The sequence below is a fragment of the Grampus griseus genome (genome assembly GCF_964374135.1).
Source record: "Grampus griseus genome assembly, chromosome: 10".
Classification (NCBI taxonomy): domain Eukaryota; kingdom Metazoa; phylum Chordata; class Mammalia; order Artiodactyla; family Delphinidae; genus Grampus; species Grampus griseus.
Genome location: NC_139004.1, coordinates 8,863,119 through 8,875,209, shown reverse-complemented (window position 1 = coordinate 8,875,209; position 12,091 = coordinate 8,863,119). Strand labels below are relative to the sequence as shown.

Here is a 12,091-nt window from a genome sequence, read left to right as displayed (position 1 = left end):
ATACTTTTGCATGGCAGCACAGCCTCAGGATATTTTCTAGAACAAAATTCATTATAGAAAATGTCTAAGAACCTTCTGAAAAGTCTTCATTTTAAAGTTATTTTAAAAAAAGGTCAAAGTTAACGCAATACTGCACCAACTATAAGCTTTAAGCCTAATGGTCAAAAAGAACTTCCCTCTAACATAAAGATTTGAGTACTGAGAAGAAAGGACCCTAACTGGTGATAAGTTTTTGTGCTATAGACGGCTAACAGTATTACAAACATCCAGTGCTTTATAAGAACAGCTTTGCATCATTTGTAATTCGTACATTGTTAATAGCACATTATTAATATGCAAAAATAGTTTAACTGTTTTAAAAGAATTCAATACATAAATGAAAAAATAAGGCACTTAATTTATTCATAAAATATTTTTTCAGATAACACAAGAGTCAACTTTAGCCCAGACTTACTCACGTTACACCGCGTTCTAAAATCTGCAGCTTTAACACCTGTGTATGTGACCGGGGGGTTATGCATAGTATGTCTTTTTCCAGTCTATGGTAAGACAAAATTATACCTCATCAGAACATATTTTCTGCAAAGATGTTCTAAAATAAAGTCATTACTCTGATTAATCATATTATTACATCTTGTATTTGCTTTTGAAAAGAAAAAAGCATTTGGTTAATGTTAATAAGCATTCAAAAAGCATCAGATAAGCTCTCAACAGGAGCCAAAAAATAATTATCTGGAATAAAAAAAAAAACAACGGAGGCTTGCTATATTAAGTCTATTCTTCCATTTTTATCCTCGTCAAAATAAATAATATCATCTACTTATACAATAGTTCCTAATAAATAATATCATCTACTTATACAATAGTTCCTAATAACTGCAACTGCTTTTTCACCTTTGTCATCAAAACTATATTTTAATTTATTACTTACTTTATTTCTAGCTACAGTCATATATAGAATTTTTTTTTTGTAAGACATGGGGTGGTTCTCCCAACAAAATTTCTAACTTCTCAAATCTTAAGGCTGTGCTAACCTAACATTCAAATGTGAAAAGCAATGCATAAGCAGCTGGAATTCCATCTGAAAATCATCAAAATTAAACCTATTCTACAGATAAGCTCAACAAGATAATCCCCACATAACAAGAAAACATAAAATTATATTCACAGTAAGATTTTACAAAACAATCACTGGAGTAGGTTCATACACTGAGAGCAAATGAAAATATTCGCATTAATGAGATTATTTCCGAAATCCCAGCTGGGTTCCTGCGGTCTCACACAGGAGGGGGCCAGGGGATGGAGAGACGGTACCATATAGCGATGACCAGAGCACGTCACTTCTATCCCACGTGACAGTGATGTCAACATTTTTAACAACAGTTCAATTATAATAGAATAGAAGACCTCACAATCAGTTTCCTGAGAACTCCATGCAGACAGAACAAATAACATGTTTTACTTCATTCAACACTGTCAAAATATGAGGCAAGGTTTGAAAGAGTTGAGCGGCAGCGCACTGGCTAAGAATTTCCCTCCCCAGATGACTGTCCGCACTGACCTCTCTCTCCCAAATCCCAAGCCTTGAGGAGTCAGGACCAGGAGGCGGCACATCATTAAACAATGCTGGGCACAGAGGCAGCCTCCTTTATGCAGTTATCAAAGTGCAGTTAGAGGCTTCACATAGGGATTCCTCGTGTCCTCTGTTTGCAAAGAACATGTAACTCAAGAGTTGGACATAAACCAGTTTTTTACCGAAAGTAACGAACAGGTCTCTGGACTGAGTGTCTATCCAGTGTCAGGCATTGTCCCAACTGCCTACACTTGCCATAACCTTCACACGTTGTCTCTGTTTTACGAGGAGGAAACCAACACTCCCAGCTTGCCCAAGGCCACACGGCTAGTCCGTGACAGCTTAAAGCCCAACTCTTTACCATTATATTAACTAAATGTACCAAAGGGATAAACTCTAGGAATCCAACGGCAAAACCTCACATAAAACAAAAGTTAATAATAACTACTTGGTTTATCTGTTTAAGGCGATTCAAACTTTATATTAGAATAGGTTACTTAATCAGAGGTAACCAAATATCATAAGAAGCATTTGCTACTTAAAGTTCAAAAACGTAAGCAAATTTCATGAGTACAAATCATCTTTAACCCTCTAGTTGGCTAAAAAGCTAACACGAATGTTATTTTGTTGAGCACAGATAGAAGACTAAAACAGTCTCTTTTGACATAATTTATATCCAGCTAAGATGACAGATCTGTAGAATAATCATGATGCAATTACAAAGTATAATAAGGCACCTGTAGACACAAGCAACAGAAGCCCACTGTATACAGGGGCAGTGGGGGGCAGAGTACAGGGGGAGAAGAGAGGAGGAAAGGGGAAAAAAGTCAAAGAAGTGGTGAAATCTTCTTTGGCAGACACACCTCCCACACAGAGTAAGAAAACAGAGTAGAAGTGAGGAGGGGGAAGAGATACTTTCCAGAAAGAAGAGCAACACAGAAATGCTGGGTTTGCACGCTGAGCTCCTGAAATGGCAAATGACTATCCATCAGATACACAGGAGAACAAGAAGGCCAGAGCGAGGCAAGTGTGTCCCAGCTAAACTCACGGCTTTGGACCTTATCTTCTAAGGCGATGGGCATCCACAGACCCCACCTGTGGATCTCAGCTATGCTCTGATCACCCTCCCAAGTGTTACTTCTCACATTATAATAAAGCTGGCTCTCAGAGGGGAAAAGAGCTCTCGTCTTTCACAATGTGTTCAGAGCCAAATGCACTCAATCAATAAAAATGAAAAACAGCCACACCAAATTCTCAAAATACATTTTGCAAAGGTTAATATTTAGTATTTTCCACACTGATTTCCAATCCTAAGGCCGATGACCCTTTGAAACCCTAGGCCCAAATACAACCCAAAATAGGTAACACCCATTTTTTTTTTCCCAAAGCTTTGAAACTTTCACAGTGACGAATGGCAAGGCACAAAAACAGCCCTTTATCTTAAAATGACAGATGGAGCCCCTGCAAGTCCCCAGTTCCTCCATTCCACGTTACCCAAGAGTCCCTGCGAAGACCTGGGAAGGAGGCGATGGGGAGGGAATGACTGCTGGGGAGGAAGGCGCCACCCTGCTGCACGCTCATATAGACCACACGTGGAGCTGGGCCTGGAGTTTGCCACACGGTGCCCAAGAGCCCCTCTCCAGGGAACCTTCAGAAATGCCTATTCAACCTCACGAAGGAAATGTCGCTGTTAGACGCTACCCACCCACAGTGTGCAAGTGGGCACCAAAGACAAAGGTGGTTTATGTGGCCAAGGGTGAAGAGACCAGAACTTGGCAAACCTCACTCTCACAAACTGTACAAGTCACCCATCAGCTCTAACTCTGACTCAGTTATGCCCCAAATTCATGTCCTGCCCTTAACATACCAGTTCCTCTCATGCTTTTCCACTAAAGAACCTCTAGCATCAGAGGTGTAAACTCCGCCTCCTATGGGAGCACACCTGCGTGCCTAATTTAAATCGTACTAACTTTGTATGCTCCTCCAGGATAGAGCCCTGCATGTATTCTTTCTACACTTGTATAATACTTTAACACGTGAATACACACACACACACACACACGTGCGTGTATACATATGTTCCCCCAATCCTTCCACATGCCATGGAAGCATAATAAACATATGATTTCAGATTTAAGGATAAAGCTTTAATTATTGACTTGACGACCAAGCACAAGACAAATTCTTCACAGGCTCTTTTCTAAGGAAGACTAAATAGAGGCAACGTGTTTAATGGAAACCCCTAAGATGACAGCACACAGAGTAGCAGCGAGGAGCTGGTCTTCTGACTGCGTCTCTCCCCACGGCAGAGCTAACTTTATGAGATAGCTCTTCTACAAGACAAAGCAGTGGGTCACAGGTAAAGCCAAGCAAACATGATACTCCAACTGTATCACACAACTGAGATACAAAATACAGTCGTCCCTCGGTATCCACGGGGTGTTGGTTCTGGACCCCCACGGGTACCAACATCCATGGACGCCCAAGTCCCTTAAATAAAGGCAGTTGGCCCTCCGTATCCAGGGGTTGAGCTTCTGAGGATACACCCAACCTGTGGTTGAGAAACATCCACATATACATGGACCTGTGAAGTTCAAAACTTGCCGTTCAAGGGACAACAGTAAATGGTAAAAAATTCATTTTAGTACCTGTTGTTTCCCTGCTTACTTTAACCCCCAAATTGCGCCTAGGGATAGAGTCCTCATACATTTTTAGAAGGAAAGAGGAAACTGTAAAGGTGTTCTTGCCTTTGTCCTTTGCTTACTTGGGTTTTCGCAATGGGAACAGCTTGGCCCTCACCCTTCTCAGCTGAGTGAGCTAACTGGCTCAGACACCACCCCTTCCATGAAGTCCCCCCTCCCCCGTGCCTGCCGAATCTGCCCATCCGCCCACACGGCTTTAGCAAAGTTGCTTTTGTCATCTTGCGCTAATCTACTTTGATCCTTTCTTTAGTGGCTGAGAGTTCATAACTGCCTTAGTCAAGCAACTTTTTAGACTCTCACCAATGGGCCAGAACCCAAGTTATCACAAGTTCTCTTCGAAAACTTTCAAAACATCTTAATTTCAGAAAACAAGCAAGTTTTCCTGCTAAAATTTTTCACTTTGCATACTAAATTTAGACCCAGACTTCGTGATCTTTATAATCTGACTCCTCCCAATTCTCCCACTCCAATCTCCCCCCTCCCTCCCTCGTCTCCCCTCTGAGTAGAGCTTCTCATGCTCTGGTCATGGATGGTAACTTAGAGGAGCTTGGATTCCCCAAGTTGCTTCACAAGCTCCCACCCCAAGATGAAATGCACTCATCCTGTCTTGTCAGCTTCCTAGGTAATCTGTCAGCCTTAAGAACCCAGTTCAGATGTTATCTTTCCTTCCCACCCTGCCCCTCTCCAAACCAGCCCCTGCAAAATTGGAATGTAACATGATCCCCAAACTCCAGTGTCATCTCTAAACGTCTGCTCTTCCCTCACTACCTTCTCTTTGCAGCGTCCATGTCTGATTATCATTTCATCCCTGCCACCTGGAATGGCAGCACAGGAGGGTGTTCAACAAATACCTGCTGGACTTCCCTGGTGGCACGGTGACTGGGAATCCACCTGCCAATGCAGGGGACACGGGTTCGAGCCCTGGTCTGGGAAGATCCCACATGCCGCGCAGCAGCTAAGCCTGTGCGCCACAACTACTAAGCCTGCGCTCTAGAGCCCATGAGACACAACTACTGAGCCCACGTGCCGCAACTGCTGAAGCCCGCGTGCCTAGAGCCCATGCTCTGGAACAAGAGAAGCTACCGCAATGAGAAGCCCGCGCACCGCAACAAAGAGTAGCCCCTGCCCTCTGCAACTAGAGAAACCCCACGCACAGCAACGAAGGCCCAACGCAGCCAAAAATAAATATAAATAAATAAATTCACAAAAACAAAAAACAAGTGCCTGCTGAGTTGTACATTTATTTGATACAGAAAGGAAAAGTCTATGGCCTAAAAATCTGCATTTCTCTGGATAGCCATGTTATCTAGAATATAATAAAGGATATATTTTAAATATGAAAAACATTTAATGTTTATGACCTAATGAACGATACTTTCAGATCAATCATGCATTCATTCTTTCAGTGAGTATCTGGGCTCCTAATTAGCTGCCAGGGGTTGTGCTGGGCTAGGGCCCCTGCCAGCCCCAAGGCTGCCTTAGAGCGTGCAGATCCATCGGAACAGGGTACCCTCTCTGGACAGATGAATTATAAAAGCTGAGCCCCAGACTCCAAACGCCCGCCTCAGCTGGCTGTGAGCATGGAGCCATTGCCTACAGAAGTATATGAGAGAAAGTCCGACTTCGGGGGCTCAGATTCTAGTAAAAGAGACAGGCAAATACAGTCAGTTTCCAACATTTTCTATGTGACCCTGAAAATCAGACTTCGACATACAACACTTAGCACACTCCATCTAAATCCTCATCTCATTGAACACTGGTACTAAAATCATCAATTTGAACTCAGGCTGAGGTATCCACCTGTGCTAGCAGAGAGTTCTAGTACGCTTAGGTAGGAAATGAGCACTGTTTGCAGATTCAAGTAGGCCACGTAATTGGCCACATTTTCACTTACCGCCTTACAGGGACGGGCCAAATTATTTCACCAAGGAACATTTTCAATTAAATTTGTCTGATTTTTAAGTCATTTCTTACCTTGCGTGTGCTTGAGAATATTTTTTCTGTAATTGTAAATATTTCATAAGATACTTTACTCAGTTTGGAATTATTTGCTTTAACAGTTCTTTGCTTAACACTGCTACACACTTTTACCTACTAAGTTAAATATAAAAGATAATTACCGTTCCCAGTGGATAAGGTACATTAGAATAATACAAATCTTTTAAAACAATAAGCTAAAAAAAGCTGACTTTCCTAATATTAAAATATCTCTTCACATTTAAGAGGAAATGCTGATTTTTTTTGTTTTATATGAAATGTATATCATATACATACACATTTTTGACCAATTGCTTCCCTATGGAAAATAAATCAGTATACCTACTTCCTGAGTAGTCCTGCAAACAACGGTCTGAGTTAACGTCGACTACAACTGTCTTCACTTCTTGTTAATCTAATGTATAGACTGGTACAAAAATAAATCTCAAAAGAAGTATGGGGGAGGGGTGAAAAAAACTAATTCATGGTGATCCAGTTGGCAAAGAATATCCAACCATTTATTTCAGATTCCTCATTCCAAACAAGGTGCCTGTTAAGAGACAGTGAATCTCAGACTTTAATACCCACACTAATGCTTGGGAAGGCACTGTAGTTTTGTCAGATTCAATTAATTCGTTCAACAAATATTTACAAAGCATCTCCTGAGAGACAGAAATTGTGCAGGGCAAGAGGAAGTGAACCAGAGAAACAGAACAGGGGTCCTGGAGCCGCTGGACCATGGAGCAGGGTCACCATCTAACAAGCTGCCATTCCTGCCACCAATGAGATACTTGATTAAAGACTGACTGTAAACCCTACTTCTGTCTAATGCAGAGCCCTACCTCTTAGGTTTCTGGGATGAATCTGTTTAGTTCGAGGCATCTTCTTTGATTCAGGGGCCCCTTTTTCTTCTTAGAAACTGTAGGAAGAGCAGGTCACAGAAAGGCAGCTCCATAAACCCAATGTCCATCAATTAATCCATGTGCTGAAAAAGAAAAAAAAAGTCACATTTCACTACCTTTTACTACCTTCAAAGGAAAAAGACACTTCAAAAGTTATGGCTGAATACTGCACTAGTCTAAACTCAACAAAATCTCAACTAATCTAATCAAGCTGAAGGCCACTGCAGAAGGTTACCTACTAACTTTTAATTCAATGTAGGACACATCATTTTGCCACTATCTGGGCTTTCCCGTGAAAAACACAGGGGAAAAAAATCACTGTACCTTTAACAAAAAAGAGTGAAAAAATTCAGTGAATTGTGTTTTAAAGCAACATTTCCAGGTACAATTAAAGTACATCAGGCTATAAAAGGGTTTTGCTGTATATAGTACAAGTCTGCCCGTTTATAAATTCTTTAGTGCATGGACCATGTCTCATTCATTTTGTCTTACTGAGTTAATTCAATTAATACATGTGGTTGCTATTGAGGCTGTTCCCCCATTATTCCAGTTCTCTCTTCTAGGCTCCTTTAGGACTGTTCTTTCTCCCTTCCGGTGTTTAGCTAGAATGCGTGACCAGTTCTAGCTAATTACCTGTGAGTGGAAGAAACAGGCATCGCTTCCAGGGTGGAGCATTTAGTTATCAAAGCCAGATCCCCCAGTGCTCTTCTTCCTCTGCCATGAGACAGGCACTGTTCTAGACAGCGAGTCTGACAACACAGAGCTGAGCTCCCGCCAACCCAACGTGATCATGGAGCAGAAACATAAAGGAGATCTTTGTTGTTTTAAGCACTGAGGTTTAGGAGTTATTTGTTACTGCAGCATAACCCTGTCCTGACATACACATTTTAAAAACAGCGATTTGAAATACAATGTGTCAAAACAGTAAGAATCCAAAACTTAACCATCTCTTTCCCCCATGAGATCCTCAAGGACCCCTGAGCTATAAAATCTTAGTTTTAACTTCCTGCAATAAGGCTGATAAGCAAAGCCCATGATGATGATGTTAAACATGAAATTATGTTTAATCACTAAGCAAAGACACAAGAATGGAATAGCAATGCTTTGTTTAATACTTTTAAAACATCCAGTACTACAGAAAAAAACAAAAGCACCTACTGTGTGCCTGTGTACTTCCTACACATTACCTAATTTAATCCTAATGATAACTGCTTAGGTAGCTATCATTTATCCATTTTAAAGATAAGAAAATTAAGACAGGAAGAGGTTAAGGAACCTGCCCACGGCCAACAAATAAGAAATGTGGCACCACCTGACTCAGGTACTCTCAACGCTTATTTCCTGGCTGGAAATAGTACCTGCTCTGGGGGTTTTGTTCAAGAGGCTGTATAGCACAACAAGTCATGACTATATATTTCGGTGTCAAATCACACTGGGTTCAAGGCTTACTGTGTGGCTTTGTTCAAGGTACTTAACCTCTCTGAAGATCAGATTTCCCAACTGTAAAACTAGGATATGGTATCCACCTCATTGGGTTGTAAGAACTAAACAATTCAGGTGCTTTGCTCACTGCCTGGCACACGGAAATATCAAATATTAATCCTCTTTAAGAATGCCTATATGGGACCATAGGGCTGTATCTAATAACCAGTATAAGGTTTTAGAAATTTATGGTTTCAATACAGCAGAGAAGAAGCAGAAGGAAAGAAGGCTATGATAAACTTTAGTATTTTAACCCCGATAAGGCTGCATGTGGGCACTGCATAAAAAATATTTGCAATTTTTTAACTGCATGGTAAAGAATATGAAATATGAAGGTTCAATACCGCGTACTTCATCTAGCACTGTGCTAAATGGTCTATAAAAGATATAGCTCCCCAACTCCCTGCACGAAGAACATCCACCATCCAACTGACGGAGCTTCCGATTCAAGAGAGAATGTAGAGACGTCAGGGCCAAATAAACTGTATGAAGGCTTAACTCCCAACTTAACGCTTTTAAAAGGTCACGATATTTAGAAGTTTTTAAAGCGACAACTCCGACTGTAATTCAATCACGTGACACCACAAGATCCGGAGCCTGCACAGAAAATATGCAAATTCCCAATCAGTAACAGCTTTCCGCTACCCTGTTCTCTGCCTACCCACTGTCCCTAGCTGTCCATCCCATTTTTAAATCCTTGTAGGGGGGGAGTGAGTCTTTCCAACGACAGCAGCACTGTAGCGATGAAGACGAGTGATGAACCGTTCCTTTACGGAAAGAAATAAATACTACATGGAGCAAAAACATGACACGATCAAAAAGCGTAAAGACAGTTAGTTGCAACGAGAAAAAACATGAATGAATGTGGAGGGCGGAGCCTGGGAAAACCCCTCCGCAACGCTGCACTGAACAAAGCGCTTCGCATGCCAGGAGGAGGGGGGAATGGAAGTGCCAGCTCAGGAAGGAGCCCAGAGTGAATGCGGAGAGCAGGAGGAGGAGGACGAGGCGAAGCGAGGCGAGGCGAGGCGAGGCAAGGCGAGGCGAGGCGAGGCGAGGCGAGCGCGGCAGCCCTGAGACTCCTCCTCGCCGCCAGCTCCGCCGCCGCCCCCTCCCCTCTCCAGCAGCAACTCCTTCGCCAGCCCGACCCCAAGGCGAGCCGGAGCCGACCCGCGCCCAAACCCACCGCCCTCTTCCCAACTGCTGCAGGCGCGTACTCCCAACCCGGAAAGAAACTACCCAGGTGGCTGGGAGTAAACAGGCACTTAGAGCAAAGAACGAAAGGAAAAGCAAGCCACAAAGCCGGGAGGTTGGGAAGCCGAGGCCTGGCCTCCCTCACCCCCCACCGTCTTGCAGAATGCGTCTGCGGCTGGAACGCGGGCGGGGAGGCTGGGTCCCTCCGTACCTGCTCGGCTCGCAGGACCGCAGCTCGGGCCGCTTGCGCGCGGCGAGGGAGCCCAGAAGTGGCAAGTGTCTCCCGCACGCAGCCATCCCCTCTGCAAGGTCTGCGGTTGCACACACACGCACACACACGCGCGCCCGCACGCCCCCCGCCCGCGGAGAGGGATGTGGTCCTGCCCCCCACCCCACTACGCCGGTCCCCCGCCGCCCTCCCAGCTGCAGCGCCCCCGCCGCGGAGCCCGCGCCGAACCTGCTGCCAGGACGCCCGGCGGGGCCGCTGCCGCTGCAGCCGGCCCTAGAGCTGCGCTGCTGATGGCGGCGGCCGCAGCTCGAAATCTCCTCGACCCCCGCGCGGCGGCGGCGCCTGGGATCCCTCCTTCACTTGACAACCCCAAACACAAACATAACCTCCTCCGGCTGCTGGTCTCGGTCCCCCCGGCTCCGTCCCCCTCCCCGCCGCCGCCCCCAGCAGCAGCCACACTAAAGGCCAGCGACTGGCACTCTCACCACCCAGCGCTGAAATATTAAACAGGGGAGCCGGCCGGGGGGCGGGGGGGCGAGCGCGGGGCGCGCGGGCGGGGGCCGCAAGCACCGAGAGGGAGAGGCGGCAGCGCTCGCCGGCGCCCGGGGCCGCGGCATGATCGCCGCCGCCGGGGAGGGGGCGTCCGGGGGGCCGGGCGGCGAGGCCGGGAGCGCGCACCGCGGGAGGCGGGGCGGGGGGACCCCGGGGTCTGGGGCGAGGAGGGCAGGCGCGGGCTTTACCTCTCCCCGGGGCAGAGTAGGGCACGTTTAGAGTCTTTAGGGGTGACGGGAGGAGCGCGGGCCGGGTGGCGCGGGGTAGGGAGGGCGAAGGTCGGAGGCTTTCCCGCGGGTAGGCGGGGCAGCAGGGGATCCCCGGGGGCGGGAGGCGGGGAGGCCGTGGGCTGCGACGCGGGGGCGGGGGAGGGGGCGTCCCCCGGCGGGGACCAAGGCGGGGTCTTTGCGGGGGGAGGGGCGGGGTCACCCCGGGGGCGGAGGCCCAGCGGGACTGGCGCCGCCGCTTGCCCAGCCCTGCCGTGGGGTAGGGGTAGGGTGGGTGCCCCGGGTCCGGGCTCGCTCGGAGCCCGGAGTCCCGGGTCTCCCTGGCGGGGCGGGCCCGGGACCGCGCCTACCCCCGCTGCCCGCCCGCGGCTCAGCCCCGCCCGGCCGCCGCAGGGACGGGAGGGTGGACGGAAGGAGGGGGCGGTGCGGCCCGAGGGGGGAAGGGGCGGGGTTAGGGACGCGAGGGGCGGGAGCCCGGGGTCGCGCCGGTTCGGGGACTGGCGCCCGGCGTGGGCGGAGGGGCGGGCCCGCCGGTCACGCGGCCCAGGGAAGGCCTGGCCGGGTCGCGCAGTTGGGGGCGGTTGGTCCGGGAAGAGGGGCGGGGACGGGCGGGGCGATAGTTTCTCTTTACGGTCTCTTTACTTTTTAAAGCAGGATGTGGGCCGGCCCGGTGACGTCATGGGGTCTCCCAGCCCCGCCCCCCGCCGGGGCCGAAAGGGGGAGGGGAGAGGGAAAAGGGCGGGCCAGGGTGCGGGGGGACCCCAAGGGGGTTTCCTCAGCAACGCGTGGAGGGAAGGGGAAAGTCATTGTGAAACTTGAAACTCATTAACTTTGAAAAACAACTTTATAAAAAAACGGGAGGGGGGCGGGGTGTTGAGTTGAAGGGTGGAAGGGGACATATTTTTAACCCTGAACTGAAACTACTTTTTGGTGGCGGATGTTCTATTAAAAGATTGAGGAAAGCCAAGGTTATTCCAGAGGCCACTGCAATGCCCGCTGGTGGTTCCCAGAGCCGGAGCAGCGAGCGCAGTTAACCCTTGCCGGTCCGCCTGACAGCTTGGGGCAGGGAGGAGAGGGCTCTTTGGGGTCAGGAAAAGGGGGTTGCGGGCCTGGGCAGCGACCTGGCCACAGGGTCGCAAGGAGGAGAGAAAGGGGGAAGAAGGAGTAATTACCATAAGCCAGAGTTTGACCCCGGCTGCTAGAAAGCAACAGAGGAAGCAAGGAGTGGAAATCTATGGAAAAGAAATCAGGAGGGG

The 12,091-nt window shown here is 47.5% G+C and overlaps 1 protein-coding gene across 1 annotated transcript in view; it reads right to left on the bottom strand.

The window, feature by feature from the left end:
- HIVEP1 (HIVEP zinc finger 1) overlaps nucleotides 1-10,860 on the bottom strand; it is a 139,224-nt gene extending 128,364 nt beyond the window's left edge. The window contains exons 1-3 of the mRNA XM_082662722.1: nucleotides 10,797-10,860; nucleotides 7,788-7,917; nucleotides 7,095-7,237 (exon numbers count right to left, since the gene is read on the bottom strand). Coding sequence (XP_082518848.1) covers nucleotides 7,095-7,134 — 40 coding nt within the window. The 5' untranslated portion in view covers nucleotides 7,135-7,237; nucleotides 7,788-7,917; nucleotides 10,797-10,860. The remainder of the gene's footprint in view (nucleotides 1-7,094; nucleotides 7,238-7,787; nucleotides 7,918-10,796) is intronic.
- Between the last annotated feature and the right edge of the window lie 1,231 nt (nucleotides 10,861-12,091).